Genomic DNA, 15499 nt, shown 5'->3' on the forward strand with positions numbered 1-15499 from the left:
AGAGGACGATCTTCCATCCAATGATTCACTCCCCAAGTGAGCCTCAACAGCCGGTGCTGTGCCATCTGAAGCCGGGAACCAGGAACCTCTTCCAGGTCTCCCACGCGGGTGCAGGGTCCCAATGCTTTGGGCCATCCTTGACTGCTTTCCCACGCCACAAGCGGGGAGCTGGATGGGAAGTGGAACTGCCGGGATTAGAACCTGTGCCCATATGGGATCCCGGTGCATTCAAGGTGAGGACTTTAGCCGCTAGGCCACAGCGCAGGGCCGCTACCATGACATCTTTTTAAAAGATTAATTTACTTAATTGAAAGGCATAAACCACAAAGATATATATATAGATATATATATGTGTATATATGTGTATATATATGTATATATCTATATCTATATCTATGTATCTATATCTATATCTATATCTATATAGATATATCTATATCTATATCTATATCTATATAGATCTATATAGATCTATATCTATATAGATATAGATCTATATAGATCTATATCTATATAGATCTATATAGATCTATATCTATATAGATATAGATCTATAGATATATCTATATAGATCTACAGATCTATAGATCTATATCGATATATAGAATATATCGATATAGATATCGATATAGATATAGATATAGATATAGATATAGATATAGATATAGATATAGATATAGATAGATATATAGATATATAGAGAGAGATGTCATCTCTTGATTCATCCTCCAAATGGCCACAAGTGGAGCTGGGTCAAGGTGAAGTCAGGAACCTGGAGTTCCGTTAGGGTCTCCCAAGTACTTGGGTCATCATCTGCTGCCTTCCCAAGTGGATTAGTAGGAGCTAGATCAGTAGTGGAGCATCCAAGATTCAAAACAGTGCTCAGATGGGATGCCAACATTGCAATTGGCTTAACTTAACTAATATATCACAATGCCAGATCCTATCCTGACATTCTTATGAAGTCTGTGAAAAAGCTTCTCCAAGTGCTCTCTCTGTTTTTATTATAAATAATTCATGTTATGAAAATTAGAATGTTTAGATATTACATATATTTATATTTCACAGGCTGTGAGAAACCCCCAAGATAATTGGTATTTCCTTATAAGCACATAAACTTTACTTCATTTATTTAGGAAAAATTATTTTTAAAAATATTTGTTTTTCATTTGAAAGCTGGATTTACAGAGAGAAGGAAAGAGAGAGAAATCTTCCATTTGCTGGCTCTTCCCCACATGGTTATAACAGTTGAAGCTGAGTTAATCACAAGCTAGGAGCCAGGAGCTTCTTCTGAGTCTCCAGTATGGGTGCAGGGGACCCAAGGATTTGAGCTATCCTTTGCTGCTTTCCCAGGCCATAAGCAGCGAGATGGACCAGAAGTGGAGCAGTGTGGACTCAAACCAGTGCCCCTACGGGACATTGGCCCTACAAGGTGAAGGATGAACTGTTGAGCCACCGCTCTGGCCCCTAGAAAATTTTATTTAAATGAAATCTTTTTATAGATTTATTTGATTTTATTGAAGTCAGGTATACAGAGAGCAGGAGAGACAGAGCAGAAGATCTTCCATTCACTGATTCACTCCCCAAGTGGCCGCAAAGACCAGAGCTGAGTTGATCTAAAGCCAGGAACCAGGAGCTTCTTATGCGTCTTCCACGCGGGTACAGGGTCCCAAGGCTTTGGGCTGTCCTCGACTGCTTTCCCAGGCCAGAAGCATGGAGTTGGATGGGAAGCAAGGCCACTGGGATACGAACTGGCTCCCATATGGGATCCTGGTGTGGGTAAGGTGAGGCAACCATGCCAGGTCCTGGAAAATTATTTTTACAACAGTTTTATTAAAATGTTTGATACTTCGGAAGTTGCCTGTATCTAAATGATTAATATTAACATCAGTATACATCTATAAAAACCATCACTATAATCAGGAGTAAGTCTATATCTTCCAAAAATTTTCTTGTTCTCACTTGCAATCTCACTTTGTCATGCTTTTTTCCTAGTCCCTGACACCTGTTACCTCCAGACAACCATTGATCCACTTTCTCTCAGTACAGATTGCATTGCACTTTCACAATGTTATAAAAAAGGAATTGTTAGTGTATACTATGCTTTGTCTGATTTCTTTCCCTCAAGAAAATTATTTGAAATTCATAAAAACTCTGTATGGATATATCATAATTTGCCCATTTATTGATGAACTTTTAGATTGCTTCCTGGTTTTGATTATTATACACAAATTGCTATGAACATTCGTCTTTGTATGTATATCTATGTGTGTGTGTGTGTGTGTGTGTATATGCATGCTTTAATTTCTCCTGAGTAAAAGCCAGGAATGGAATGACAAGGCCACATAGTAGGTGCATCTTCAGCTGTTTAAGACATTGCCAAACCATCTTTTGAAGTAATTCTACCGTTTTACACTCTCATCTGAAGTGTAGCAGAATTCCATTTCACATCCTCCTCCACTTCCTCATTGACATGTGCTATGTTTAGTCTTAAATTTCATCCATTTTTATTACAAAGTCAGACATACAGAGAGGAGGAGAAACAGAGAGGAAGATCTTCCGCCTGATGATTCACTCCCCAAGTGACCGCAATGGCCGGAGCTGTGCTGATACAGAGCCAGGAGCCAGGAGCTCTTTGCGTCTCCCATGTGGGTGCAGGGTCCCAAGGCCTTGAGCCATCCTTGACTGCTTTCCCAGGCCACAAGCAGGGAGCTAGATGGGAAGTGGAGCTGCCGGGATTAGAACCAGCGCCCATATGGGATCCCGGGGCGCATTCAAGGCAAGAACCTCAGCCGCCAGGCCACAGCGCCGGGCCCCACACATTTTGATAGATCATGATACCTCATGGTTTTAATTTATATTTCTCCAATGACTAATAATGTTAAATGCTTTCTGAAGAGTTTATTTATTGTCTATATTCTGCTCAAGTGGTGTCTTTTAAAATTGTCCTTCCAGTTTTACAAAATGGATTGCTTTGTTTTTATGAAGATGAGAGCCTTTATACATTCTAGACACAATCATTTAGAAAACATGCAATTTTCAAATGTTTCTGCTAGTTTGCATCTTGTTTTGTCTTTCTATTAGTTATGTGTTTTTAAGGGCAGAATGTTTTAGTTTTTGATGAAGTCAGATCTATATTTTTTTTTTTAGGAATTGTTCTTTTGGTGTCATGTCTAAGAATTCTTGCTTTCCCTAAGGCCACAAAGATTTTCTTCAATGTCTTCTAGAAATTTTATTATTTTAAGTTTCAATTTTAGGTATGTGATCTATTCTGAGTTAAATTCTATGACGTAAAATATAAACCTAAAATCATTTGTGTGTGTGACTCTATCAGGTTACATGGTAGTTGGGAATTCAGGTTGCAAGTGAGATCAAGATTAATAATCATCTGACCTTAAGATAGGGAGATTATCCTGGATTTATCTAGGTGAATCCAATAAGATCATAAGGACTTTTAAAAATGGAATAAAGAATGTAAAGGGAAAATCAGAAAACTAGCAATATAAATGGAACAGAGTAGAATTTATGTGGCCTGTAACAACTGAGAAAAGCATAAAAGTGGAATTTCCTGAGGATCCTCCAGAAATAACACTTTCAATTTTCTTTGATCTTTGATGGAAATTGATTAATGATAAAGCTACAGGTTGGGATCTGAACTCCACTGTATTTCACTGATTTATTTTATCAATGCCACATTGTCTTGATTACTATAACTTTATAATTTGTATTGAAATTAGGTAGTGTGAGTTCTACAACTTTTTTTTGTTTCTTGTTAATTTTGGCATTTATGGGTTCTTGCATTGAATTAACTTTTCACGTTCTACAAGATAGCCTACTGAAATTTTAATTTGGATTGCAATGAGTCCACAACTCATTTTGGAGACAATTTATGGGTTATGAGTTTTTGAAAGATTTATTTATTTTTACTGGACAGGCAGATATACAGAGAGGAGGAGAGACAGAGAGGAAGATCTTCCATCAGATGGTTCACTCCCCAAGTGGCCGCAACAGCTGGAGCTGAGCCAATCCGAAGCCAGGAACCAGGAGCTTCCTCCCTGTTTCCCACATGGGTGCAGGGTCCGGAAGCTTTGGGTCGTCATCCTCAACTGCTTTCCCAGGACACAGACAGGGAGCTGGATGGGAAGTTGGGCCGCCGGGATTAGAACCGGCGTCCATTTGGGATCCCAGCGTGTTCAAGGCAAGGACTTTAATATTTAATTTTCATGCTAATATGGTGACTTTAAAATCTCAAGTTCTAGATCTAGATCTCATTGCTAGCATATAACAAAACTTTTAAAATATTGAAATGTGACTAAACTTACTATAAGTTCTAGTAGTTTTTTGATGCATTTTGTAAAAATTTTGTATGAATCAATCTGAAAATAAAGACAGTTTTACTTCTTCCTCTCTAAATTGAATGCCTTTAGTTTCTTTTTCTTATTGTGCTGGCTAGAACATCCAGTACATTGTAGATTAGAATTAGGAGTGAACATCTTGCTTTTTACAAATCTTAAGAGGAAAGCTTTCAGTCTTTCAATACTAAGGATGCTAATTATGAGATTTTGTGGGTGTCCTTTTTGAGCTTGGGAAGTTCCTTCTATTTCTAGTTTCTTCAGGTTTGCTTAGATGGGTGTTGGATTTTGCCACATGTTTTTCCTGTATCTAAGTAAATAATCATACAATTTTTCTTTTTAAGTATTGGCTTCCGATAGCTGCTAGAACAAAGTATGTCAAAAGTGTATGCCCTAATGGGGCTGGAACTCTGCGATCAAGTGGTCAGCAGGGCCATCTTCTCTCTGACACTGAATAGAAACTCCTTATCTCTTCTTAGCTTCTGGTGGTGATCATCAGTTCTTGCCATTCCTGAGTTTGCCATTACCTTGCTCCAGTCTCTGAATCTGTTGTCACAAGGCATATTTTCTTGTGGAAGTTATTTGTACTTTTTGTAAGGACATACATTGAACATATTGGATTAGTCCATGCTTATGATTTCATCCAAACTTAATTATATCTGCAAAGATCTTACTTCCAAATGAGGTTGTAGTCTGGGTATCATGGATTGGGATTTTAATGTATCTTTTGGGAAGACACAATTCAACTCAGTATAATAGTAAGTAACACTGATAGATTTCCAAATATTAAACTAGCCTTTATTCTTGGGTTAAATCCATTTGGGTATGATGTATTGTCCCTTTTATTTGTAATTCACTTTACTTTGCTAATTTTAAAAGGAATTTTGCACAATGTGCATAAGAGATAATGATGCCTCCCCCCTTTTTTGCCCATTTGTTTTTAAAGACAGAAAAATTTACTTCCCAGATGTCTACAGAGGAGGAGTCTGGCCTGGCTGAAGGAAATACATAAGAATTCAAGGAGCTAGGTCTCTTATGTGAGAAACAGGGAGCTAGGTACTTGAATCATCACCTGATACCTCCCAGAGAGTATATGAGCAGGAAGCTGGAGTGGAAGTGGAGCCAGGAGTCAATTAGGAGCTCAACTAAGGATACAGGTTTCCCAAGCACTGTCTTAATTGCTGTCCCAAATGTCCCAGTCCATAGGTTTTTATTCCTTATATGATTTTGTTTAGTTTTGGACTCAGAGTAATGTTGGCATCACAGAAATAGTTGGGGAGTATTTCCTTTTTTACACTCTTCTGAAAAAAGATTCTGTGGAAATATTATTAGTTCTTTCATCTTTTATGTTTACTGTGAAGACTTACACATCTTAAGGGTGTTTTTCTGGGAAGCTTTTAAGACAGAAAATTTAAAAGACACGGTTAACCACTTTAAAATTTTATGTTTTTAATATCTGTGAGCAATGGATAAGTTTTAGTAGTATGTATCTTTTAAGGAACTTGCCCGTTTAATGTAACGCATCAAACTTATTGGCATGAAGTCGTACATAACATGTATTACCTTATGATTCTTTTTATGATTTTATGCAATCTGCGGTGATGTCACCTTTCTCTTATTCCTTGTAATAGTAATTTGAGTCTTCTCATTTCTTGATCAATCTGGACAGAGGTTTACTGATTCTTCTGATCTTTTCTAAGAAATCACCTGGCTTCATAGATTTTTCTCTTTTGTTTTCCTGCCATCTATTTCAATGTCTTTTGCTCCAATCTTTTTCCTTTCTGTTCTTGGCTTCATTTGCTCTTAAGGTAGGTAGGTTAAAGGTCACTGATTTGTGGAGTTCCTTTTTAAAATAGTTATTTAACTCTATAAAATTGATTCTAAGTACCGGTCTGGCTGTCTCCCACAGATTTTTTTATGCAATTCTCATTTCTATTCACTTAAAATTATTTCTAGTATCTTCTTCAAGTTCTTTTAGTTGGCCATAGATGATTTAGCTAATAGTTAATTTCTAAATATTTGGGAGATTTTTCTGATGTTTGTGAATTTATTCCTAATTTAATTTTCTGCAGTTATAAAATAAACTCTGAATGATGTCTCTAAAACAACCAAGGTGTATTTTTTATATCACTTTGAATTATTTTTAATCCTTTTACATTTATTGAGAATTATTTATGGCTTAGCATATGGTTTATCATGATGTTACTAGTGCACCTGGGAAAACAAATGCATCTCCTGCTATAGAGTGGATAGCAACCCTGTACTTGTTAGGTTAAGTTGGTTGATAATACTGTTCAATTTTTTCATGTTCTTAATGATTATCTCCTCGGTCTATCAGTTACTGAGTGATACAGATGTTGAATGTAACTTTGTAATTATGAATCTGTCTTCTCGCAGTCCTATCAGTTTTGCTTCATGCATGTTGAAGTGTTCTCATTAGGTTCAAATACTCTGTGAAAACCTAAGATTTTCTTGATGAATGAAAGAATTCCTCTCTATTTGTAGTAACATTCTTTGGTTGAGATTTTTTTGTCTTAATACATTAAGATTGTAATACAGCTTTGAACACTTAGTACTTTAATAGAAATTGTCACATTTCTTCTGAAAAAGTGTATCATTATCAGGGTGCTTCAAAAAGTTAATGGAAAAATGACATTACAATTAAATTTATTTTGGACCAAAAAGTTTTGAAATCCACAGGGAGCTCTTTTGTAAGTCACATTTTCTATGAAAATGTTGTTGTTTTAAGACCATTTGAATAAGGAGTTCTCCTATTGTGATCCACACTACTGAGGGTTGCTTTATAGGAATTTTTCCTCTAAAGATATTATACACACACACACACACACACACATATATATATATATATATATTTTTTTTTTTTCTTTTTCTGAATTGGGATGAGCTATCTTGTTACTGGGTTTCTGGTTTTCTAACTGCCCAATGATGGCAGTTAAGGGCAGCCCCAAGGTCACAGGCATGTGTTCATGGACAGCTCAAGAGCAAGGCATGCTCTTCACTTAGAAAAGATAAATGTGAAATATTTTCATTATTAAAGAAGGCAGTGGGTTGCAGGTATTAGGCTACTTTGAGCCACTTCAAGATTTCAGGGCCAGGTGAACTAGATCTCATGGCAGTGGATTTGTGAGCTATTAGGGTCTGATAGATAGCCCCACAATTGGAGGCAGGTACTTAATTATTCTTTTTCCCAAAGGGTAAAAAAGAAAATAAATCATTTGAGATATTCACCAATGAAAGTCCTGAGTACAGGGCGCTAAAAAGTATTTACTAAAAAAAGTCCCTGATTGTTTTTGTTTGCTACCAGGGTTACCCAGCTGCTGGCTCTGGAAAGTTCACAGATGCCTTGGCCCCAAAGGGATGAGGTGGAACCCAGTAAGTTGCAGGAGACACAGGTTCCGGAGACAGTGGCTGATCATTAGTGGGGGACCATCAGTTTCAGGCCAGCAGGCGGTGTTCCTACTGGATGTTTTCCCAAATCAGGCTCTCCAGTCCCTGTGAAGCGGTGCACAGTGTGGCACTCAGGTCTAGCCACTTTGTGCGCTCGCTGGAACCATAAACAGACTCCTGGCTAATTATTGTTTAATGATTGCTTAAAAACCGATTGGCACAATACAATCATTGCATTAATTACCCCATACAGCATCTGCTTTCTCTTTTGCCCTCACTACTGCCCCCTCCAAGCCCCTCTCCCACTTTAATTGAAATTCGGCTTGCTGTAACACCTCCTTCTCCCGCCAACTGGATCTCTCGATTCACACGAGGGAGCAGAACAAAACAGAGAAGGCCCCGGGGGATTAGGGAGTTTTGACAGCTGTCCAAAGGGGAGCGTGAGATACCCGGCCAAGTGGGGAGAGGGGAGGCAGGACAGAGACAAATGAGAGACAGAAAGGGAGCGACAGAGGGAGGGAGACAGGCAGGGAGGACTCCCCAGAGGAGTCGACCAACAAAGGGTCAAAGAGCCCAGCTGAGATGCTTCAAGGGGCGCTGAAGAGAGAAGGAAGGGCAAAGCCAAAAAAAAAAAAAAGGGGGGGGGAACTAGGGAGTGACGGTGAGGAGAATGCGAGGCAAAGGGCAACGAGAGGAGAGAGCTTGTCAGGAAGGAGGGGGCTGACGTCCAGCCTCTAGGGACCAGTCGGTCCGGCTTCAAGAGCCAGCTGACGGTCTGAAGAAGGCGGGCAGGCTGCGTGGGGCTCGCCTCACGCACCTGGGCGCTGGGCGGGGCGGCGGCGGCGGCGGACGCGGTGGGGACCGCCCCGAGCCGAGCCGAGCCGAGCCGGGCCGGGCTGGGCCGGGCCGAGCCGGGCCGCGGAGCAGCCCCGGGCCGAGCCTGTGGCGTGCGCCCAGCCGCCCCGCCCCCTCCTGGCCGCCTTCTCGGCCCGGGCTTTTCCTGCCGGGCTCAGGAAGCCGGCCTGGGGCAGCCCCGAACAATAGCTCCGGGCTCGGGCTCGGCTCCTCGAGGGCCGGCACGGGGTCGCGCGGACCGAGCAGCCGGCGCCGCCCGGGGCCCGCGGCGATTCCCCAGCCCCGGCGGGAGCTCCAGTTGAGCTCGGAGCTTGCTCGGGTCATTGTTGGCCGGGACTGAGGGAGCGGGAGCCGGGGGAGGAGCCCGGGAGGCGGTGGCGGCGGCCGCGGGAGCCAGAGGGGGAGCCAGAGAGCGAGCGAGCGAGCGAGGGAGGGAGGTAGCGAGCGAGCGAGCAAGTGAGAGCGCTAGCAGCGAACGAGGGAGGGAGGGAGGAGGTAGAGAGACAGGGAGGGTGGGAGGGAGGGGGAAAAATAAAGAGGAGAGAGCTGAGCAGGGCTGAACAATAGAGACAAGCAGACGAGCGAAGAGGAGAGCCAGCTGCCGCTGCTGGGGGACAGCGGGCGCCCAGGCAGCCTGGACCCTGGCCCCGGGCCCCGGCTCCGGCCACACAGCAGGCGGCCAGCGCCCTGTGCCCCGGGGAAGGGGGTACCATGGGGGAGCCGGCGGCAGGCGCCCCCAGCCCGCCGCGTGCCTCTGTCTGAGGGAGGCTTGGCGTCCTCAGCCCCAGACCCGCCGCCCAGCGCCGGTCCTCGAAGCCCCGCGGCCGCTGGCTCTGCGGCCGTGGCCGCTGCGCCCCGCGTCCTCCGCCCACCGGGCGCCCAACAACCCTCGGCCTCAGGCTCCGCCGGCCCCCAGCTGCCCGCGGACGCCCGCCCCTAGTCATGAACCCCCCGGAGGGGGCAGCGGAGGAAGGAGGAGCAGCCGACTCGGACGTGGACGCCTTTTTCCGGACAGGTAAGCTGGACAGGGTGCGGGCAGCCGGCGGTGAGGGCGGCTGCTGCTGCTGCTGCTTGGTCGCGGCGTGTCGGACAAGTTTGTGGAAGGAAGGCTGTTGCAGGGGCGTGCGCGTTGGGGGCAGTGCCCCCTCGTCGTCGGGGCAGGAGTTGCCGAGATTGGTGTTCGGGCAGAGCCGCCTGCGATCTGGGGAGGGCATGGGGGGCTGGGAACCGGCGCCCCTCGGCGGTATCACCCTAGTTGCGGGAGTCTTTGGCGGGGAGGCGGTCCCCTCGAGCCGCCTTCTGGCGAACGCGGGGATGGGGCGATGTTGGATCACTTTGCTGCGCGCCGCTCGGGCTACCGGCTTCCTGGCCCCTCCCTGGCTCCCCGCTATTCACTCCCCCATCTCCCCTCCCGCCCCGTGACTGTCAGAAGGGGCTCAGGTCGTCCGAAGCCAGCAGCCCCCTTCTCGGCTGGCCCGACCCCCAGAGATGGACTGGTTGAGGACTGATGGTCAGGAGCCGGGTGTACCCAGGAAGATCGTGCCTGGCGTGAGTGGGGAGGATTGGAGAGGCAGACTCGGCGCGGAGGGCGGTGGGCACCTGGGACCTCTTCCTTGTCCTCCTCCTCTCTAGTTCTGAGAACGGATGAGCTTTTCATAAGAAGCACTCCTTCCAGGAAGTGTGAGTTAGCGCTCCTCTTACACACCCACCACCAAGTCTTTGCTTGTCTGAGGTGTGTGGAGCCCAGAGGAGTCTTCCAGTGCTTTGCTGCCCCTTCTCTTCCCCTGGCCTCCGGTCTATAGCTCCTGCTATTTTCACTGGCCACATAGCCCGTTCCCCAGCACACTCCCTAACCACCTCATCACCAGCCACCTGTGGCCCTGTTTCTCTAATGGGCAATCAGTCCCTGCCTTCCAGTACCTGTGGCTTCTGCCAACTCCACAGGTGTAGCTCTGCGTCTCCGCACATGCCTGGAACCATTTTATATGGAATCTTTCTCCCAAGGAGTCCCAGAAGTTATAGGATCCCAAGCATATGTCCTCCTTTTTGGAAAAGTTGGGTTAGAGGACATGAACCCATGGAGTCAGGGGTCAGGTTTGCTCTGGAGGCTCTCCGCACATCCATCTGTTTCCTAACTTCATTGCATTGCCCTGCAGGTCATCACTAGGGAAGGAGGCCCAGTGCTTTGTTGGGGCAAGAGTTGTGGCTGTGGAAGTCAGGGCCTAATTGGCCCATATGTTCTTTCTCCAGTTCAGCTGAAGGAGAGGAGCTGATATCAGGGCCTGGGGAAGTGGGAGGGGGCTCTGTCATCCTGTGCTGCTTTCCCAGCTCAGTCCTGCCTGCCTCCCCGCTTCCCCTCCCCAGACATGGATTCTGTATACACAATAACTCAGCTCAACTCTCCTATCCTCTCCTTTTTCCTTTCCTCTCCTCTCATCTCTCCTCATTTCTCCCCATCCCCCCCCCCCCCATACTGCTCAGCAGCCAAAGTGTAGATTATAGAGGTGCCTAATCTGAGTTTGTAACCTGGACTCTAGGGAGGAGATTCTGGGAGCAAAGTGACACCCTGGAACTCAGCAGGAGGACCCAGATGGCCACCCCAGCTGAGACAGAAGTCTGCATTTTCTTAGCTCTGGAGGAAACTATTTTAAAGTCTGAGCCTTCCCAGCTTCCCTTTCTGGAGCCTACTTCATGCTTTGCTGTCTACTCTGCTTTTTCTACCATCCAGACACTAGGTGCTCTCTATTTTCTGGCCCAGGTCCCTCGAGTAGGGCTTAGTTTTCGGAGGTCTGCTCATTTCTGACAAAGGCATGCCCACAGTATTAATGTGTTAATAGCTTTCAATGGCCCAATGTGTCCTTTTCCCAGGACCTTTCAAAACACAATGTTTGACATATATTGTCTCTCCCTGGCTCAAATCACAGAGTACGTAGCAGACTGAAGCCAGTCTCCTGTGGCATGCCTTCTGGGATATTCTCCTTCCTATTTGAACAGCCCTATTGGGATTCAAGGGAAAGATAGTGCTGATGTGCACTTAGAACTGTAGAAAGGTTAAATCCTAAATGCATGATGTTGAGAATTACTGATGATATGTAATAGGTTGCAAGAGGAAGTTAATCTAGGATCACCACCCATCCTGTGTGATCGATGCTCTGTTCAATTGCCTGTGCTGTTTCTTGACACTCATCTTAATTCCTATCTATAACCTAGGCTCTTGCTGGGGATTCTTAAGCCTGGAAAAGCCATGTTTCTGAACCGTCCCTCTTTAGATTCCCTAATTTTATGGAACATAACACTATCTGTGGTAGACTGGGTAGATTAAATTTATTCAGTTGAACAATTGGGAAGCCTTCAAACAAATTTTCAAAGTCTCTAGCACCAGAGTTGGTCCCTTCTTTCTGGTAGAAAATTTTGCATGCACGGAAGTCAGGCAATGCTTTGTCGTACTCTGGCAAAACGTACCTCTAATTAGGCATGTTTCAAATGATTCTGTCATTCTGGTTCCTCACTTGTACTCTTCTGATTATTTTGACATTTCTTGACCAAGTGATTAAGCTAGGTTTTCTAATCTTGCTTCCTTCATGTACTGGTTACAGACACACTCACACACCCAATTTCTGTAGATTAACGGAGTCCAGATCATCTTGCTGAGAGTTTTTTGAGAAAAAGTGATATTTTATTGATCATGATTATAAGGCGACGGGAAAGGGGGGCAGAATTGGTAACTCAGACTGGGATTAGAACCTATTGACCAGTCAACAAGGATCTTTCATGCCCCTTCAGGGAGTTTCTGCTGTCCAGGGTACTGTAGAACTCCCCCTTCCTTCCCACCCAAAAAAGAAATATTTAAAGTGGTCCCTACCCTGAAAGAACTTTAACAAGATTGATGATTACCGCTCCATTAGAGATTAAATAATTGCTAAGCAGTGTGGTGCCATGAGTTAAAAAGCTGACAGAACCTCAAAGGAAGTGAAACCTGGAGCCATCCTTGAAGGGTGCAGTGATGGGGAATGGAGGGGTCTGGGAGATAAGGGAAAGTGTAGGTATGGGAAACATGGCTGGATAAGTTCAGTAGGGTGAAAAAGGGAGAGTCTTGAAAGCCCAAGAGGGGACTTTGGATTTCAATCAGGGCCAGTAAGGAGCTTATTGAGCAAAGGCATATTGTAAAGATAGTGATGTTTGGAAAGATTAATCTGGAACGTAATATAATTGATGAAGTGGGGAAGAAAGAAATTCAGATGGAATAAGGGAAGATGTAAAAGAGATCCAGAGCTGAAGCAGAGGGGGTTTGGTTTGAATGATGGCAGAAACTGAGAGGCCTTTTAGATGTAGAAATGTGGGGGTTTGTTGACAAACTAGCTATAGGGGGATAAGACATTGAAGCTCACATACCAAAACCTAAAGTAGCTGGTTGAGCTGCTAGAAGACTGATGGTGTTCTGACTGACTGACTGATGTGGTCTGACTGAGGATGGTTTGGGTAGGGCAGGAAATGATGTTTACTTTTGCAAGTGAAGAATTGGAGGCAACTGGGGCACATCTCGGTACAGCTGTTTTGTCAGGAGCTGTAAGTATGGAACTCAAAATAGGAGAATGGGCAGGAGGTGAGGGCTGGTGATACTGACTTGGAAAGCTGATCAAAGCCAAAGCTTCTTGAGTGTGGCAACTTTCAGGGAGAGTTGAGGAAAAAGAGTAAGGACTAAAGTTATATTTTTGGAGGGAGGCTCTTATTTAGGAAATGGTAGCAAAGAACCCAGGGAGTGTATATATGCTCTGGCATGATGATAGTCTGACGATGGGCTGAGCAGGAGCAGTGCCAGAAAGTCTGTAAGGCCTCTGGGAGCTTCTGGGATCCCAGGATTAGAAGAGGTGTGAAGAATTGGGATTTGAGCTGATGAGTAGGACTCAGATACTTGCAGAATTAATCAGTAAAAGGAGAAAGAAGGATGCATTAACTAAAAGGGAGGTTAGAATACAGCAAAGGAGATTTTATTTGGGGGGGAGCAGGGTAACAACATGTTTGGAGGTGATAGGAAGAGAGCTTGTGGAGAGAAAAAACTGAAGATGCTAGAGTAATTTTTGTGAGACCTGAAAAGGTGAGATAACAGTAGATTTTCTAACATTTTGTGCTTGTGGGAAGATCACACTTCCTGATCATCACATCATTACTTGATTTATGATTCTAGAGGGATTCCCCATGCCTTCAGGGTCAAGTCTATCCTTCACAGCTCAGCCTCGGGCAAACTACCCTTCTTAATGTCCAAGGACACTTTGACTTATGTTCTTGAATCACCTGTCCTTGCACTACCGTGCTCTAAATCCAACTATCCTTAAGGACTCAAGCCCACTTTGTGCTGGGAGCTTTGCATGACCAAGTGTAAAGTACTCATTGGTAGTGAGCAGTTAGCCTAATGGTTCAGGTGCATTTGGGATGCCCACATGGGAGACCTGTATTGATCCTTCCTAGTTTTGGCTCTGCCCAATTCTGGAAATTGTGGTATTTTGAAAATGAACCATCAGATCAGGAATTCTCTTGCTGTTTCTCTGTCCTCTCCTAGTCTCTCTGTCTCTTAAACATGTAAACAAAAAGTTTAAAAACCCACCACTGCCTATTCATTTTCTCACTTCATCAGTGGTGGCATATCATTTCTAGTCCTTTTTTTTAAAATTTATTATTTTTAATTAATTAATTACATTGTATTATGTGACACAGTTTCATAGGTCCTTTTATATATGTAAGGCTTATTTTTCCCTCAGTGAAGTTTTTTGAGTTATTTATATTTTGCAGGCAAGGAAAAAGAGTTTTAAAAAGGTTGTGATTCAGGGTGGGTTTTGTGGCACAGAGGACTAAGCTGTGGCATGGGATGCCCACATCCCATTTTAGAGTGCCAGTTCACCTCCTGGGTATTCTGCTCCTTATGCAGCTCCTTACTGGTATAACCTGGTGGGCAGCATGTGATGACTCCAATGAGTGGACCCTGCCACCTGTATGAGAGGCCAAGATGCAGTTCCAGGCTCTTGGCTTTGGCTTGGCTCAGTGCTGGCTATTGAAACGTGAACCAATGGATGAAAAATTGATCTTCGTCACTTTGCCTTTCAAATAGATGTGAATAAATGGCAGACATTAAAAAGGTTGTGATTCATCCAAAAAAACTGTCCTCAATATACATACATCAAACAAGCAAAACATAAGCAGTTGTTGAATGTCAGTGATGGTGTGTTTGTATTACTATATGATTCTTTAAAGTTTCCTTTCAGATAATGACCCCCATCCCACCAAGACAGGATAATTGAAACTATTGTCATGTGCAGAACACAGATTGAAGAGATTTTGGAATAGTAATCTACGTTTTTGTACAATTCTCTGAGTAAATATCACCACCCAGTTTATGCACTGCCAACCACCCACAAAGAGAGGGAACTTTTCCTCCTGAGCTCTTTTGCAGAAAAGGGAAAACATCTCTTTGACATTGTGCTTGATGATGCAGTACATGATGCTTAATTCAGTGTTTATTGTTCCTTCTTGTTTTCCCTCCACTTATATCCATCATGACTTACATTTTTAGTTCCACCAATTTCCAGGCACTTCACAGGGGAGTATTGATAGCACTTGGTGATTCTGGAGAGGCATATCTGATGTTTGATTTACTGGTATAGACTTTCCTACATTCAGATGTTTTAGAACATATCAAGACATTATGTCTACCTCTCTAAGATTTAAGAGATTTTGCATAATCCTTGTGCTATCAATCAACATTCACTTTATTATTGGTGCATTCTTACCATTGTATTTGATAATCCTCTGGAGACTGAAAAGAAGTGTTATAAAAATCAATATACAGAAATCAGGTGAGCAGTAATAAAAAAATCTCCTAATTTAAATAT

General features: G+C 43.9%; 1 protein-coding gene across 10 annotated transcripts in view; it reads left to right on the forward strand.

Moving 5' to 3' along the window:
* The first annotated feature begins 8659 nt into the window (after nt 1-8659).
* Nucleotides 8660-15499, forward strand: part of KALRN (kalirin RhoGEF kinase) — a 712406-nt gene continuing 705566 nt past the window's right edge. For 4 of the 10 annotated variants that reach the window (XM_058661993.1, XM_058661991.1, XM_058661992.1 and 1 more), the window contains exon 1: nt 9134-9630. In XM_058661993.1, coding sequence (XP_058517976.1) covers nt 9558-9630 — 73 coding nt within the window. In that variant the 5' untranslated portion in view covers nt 9134-9557. Of the gene's footprint in view, nt 9631-15499 lie in introns of all 10 variants that reach the window. The other 6 variants (XM_058661996.1, XM_058662002.1, XM_058662004.1 and 3 more) reach the window with 4 other exon arrangements.

The sequence above is a fragment of the Ochotona princeps genome, chromosome 3, assembly GCF_030435755.1.
Source record: "Ochotona princeps isolate mOchPri1 chromosome 3, mOchPri1.hap1, whole genome shotgun sequence".
Taxonomy (NCBI): Eukaryota; Metazoa; Chordata; class Mammalia; order Lagomorpha; family Ochotonidae; genus Ochotona; species Ochotona princeps.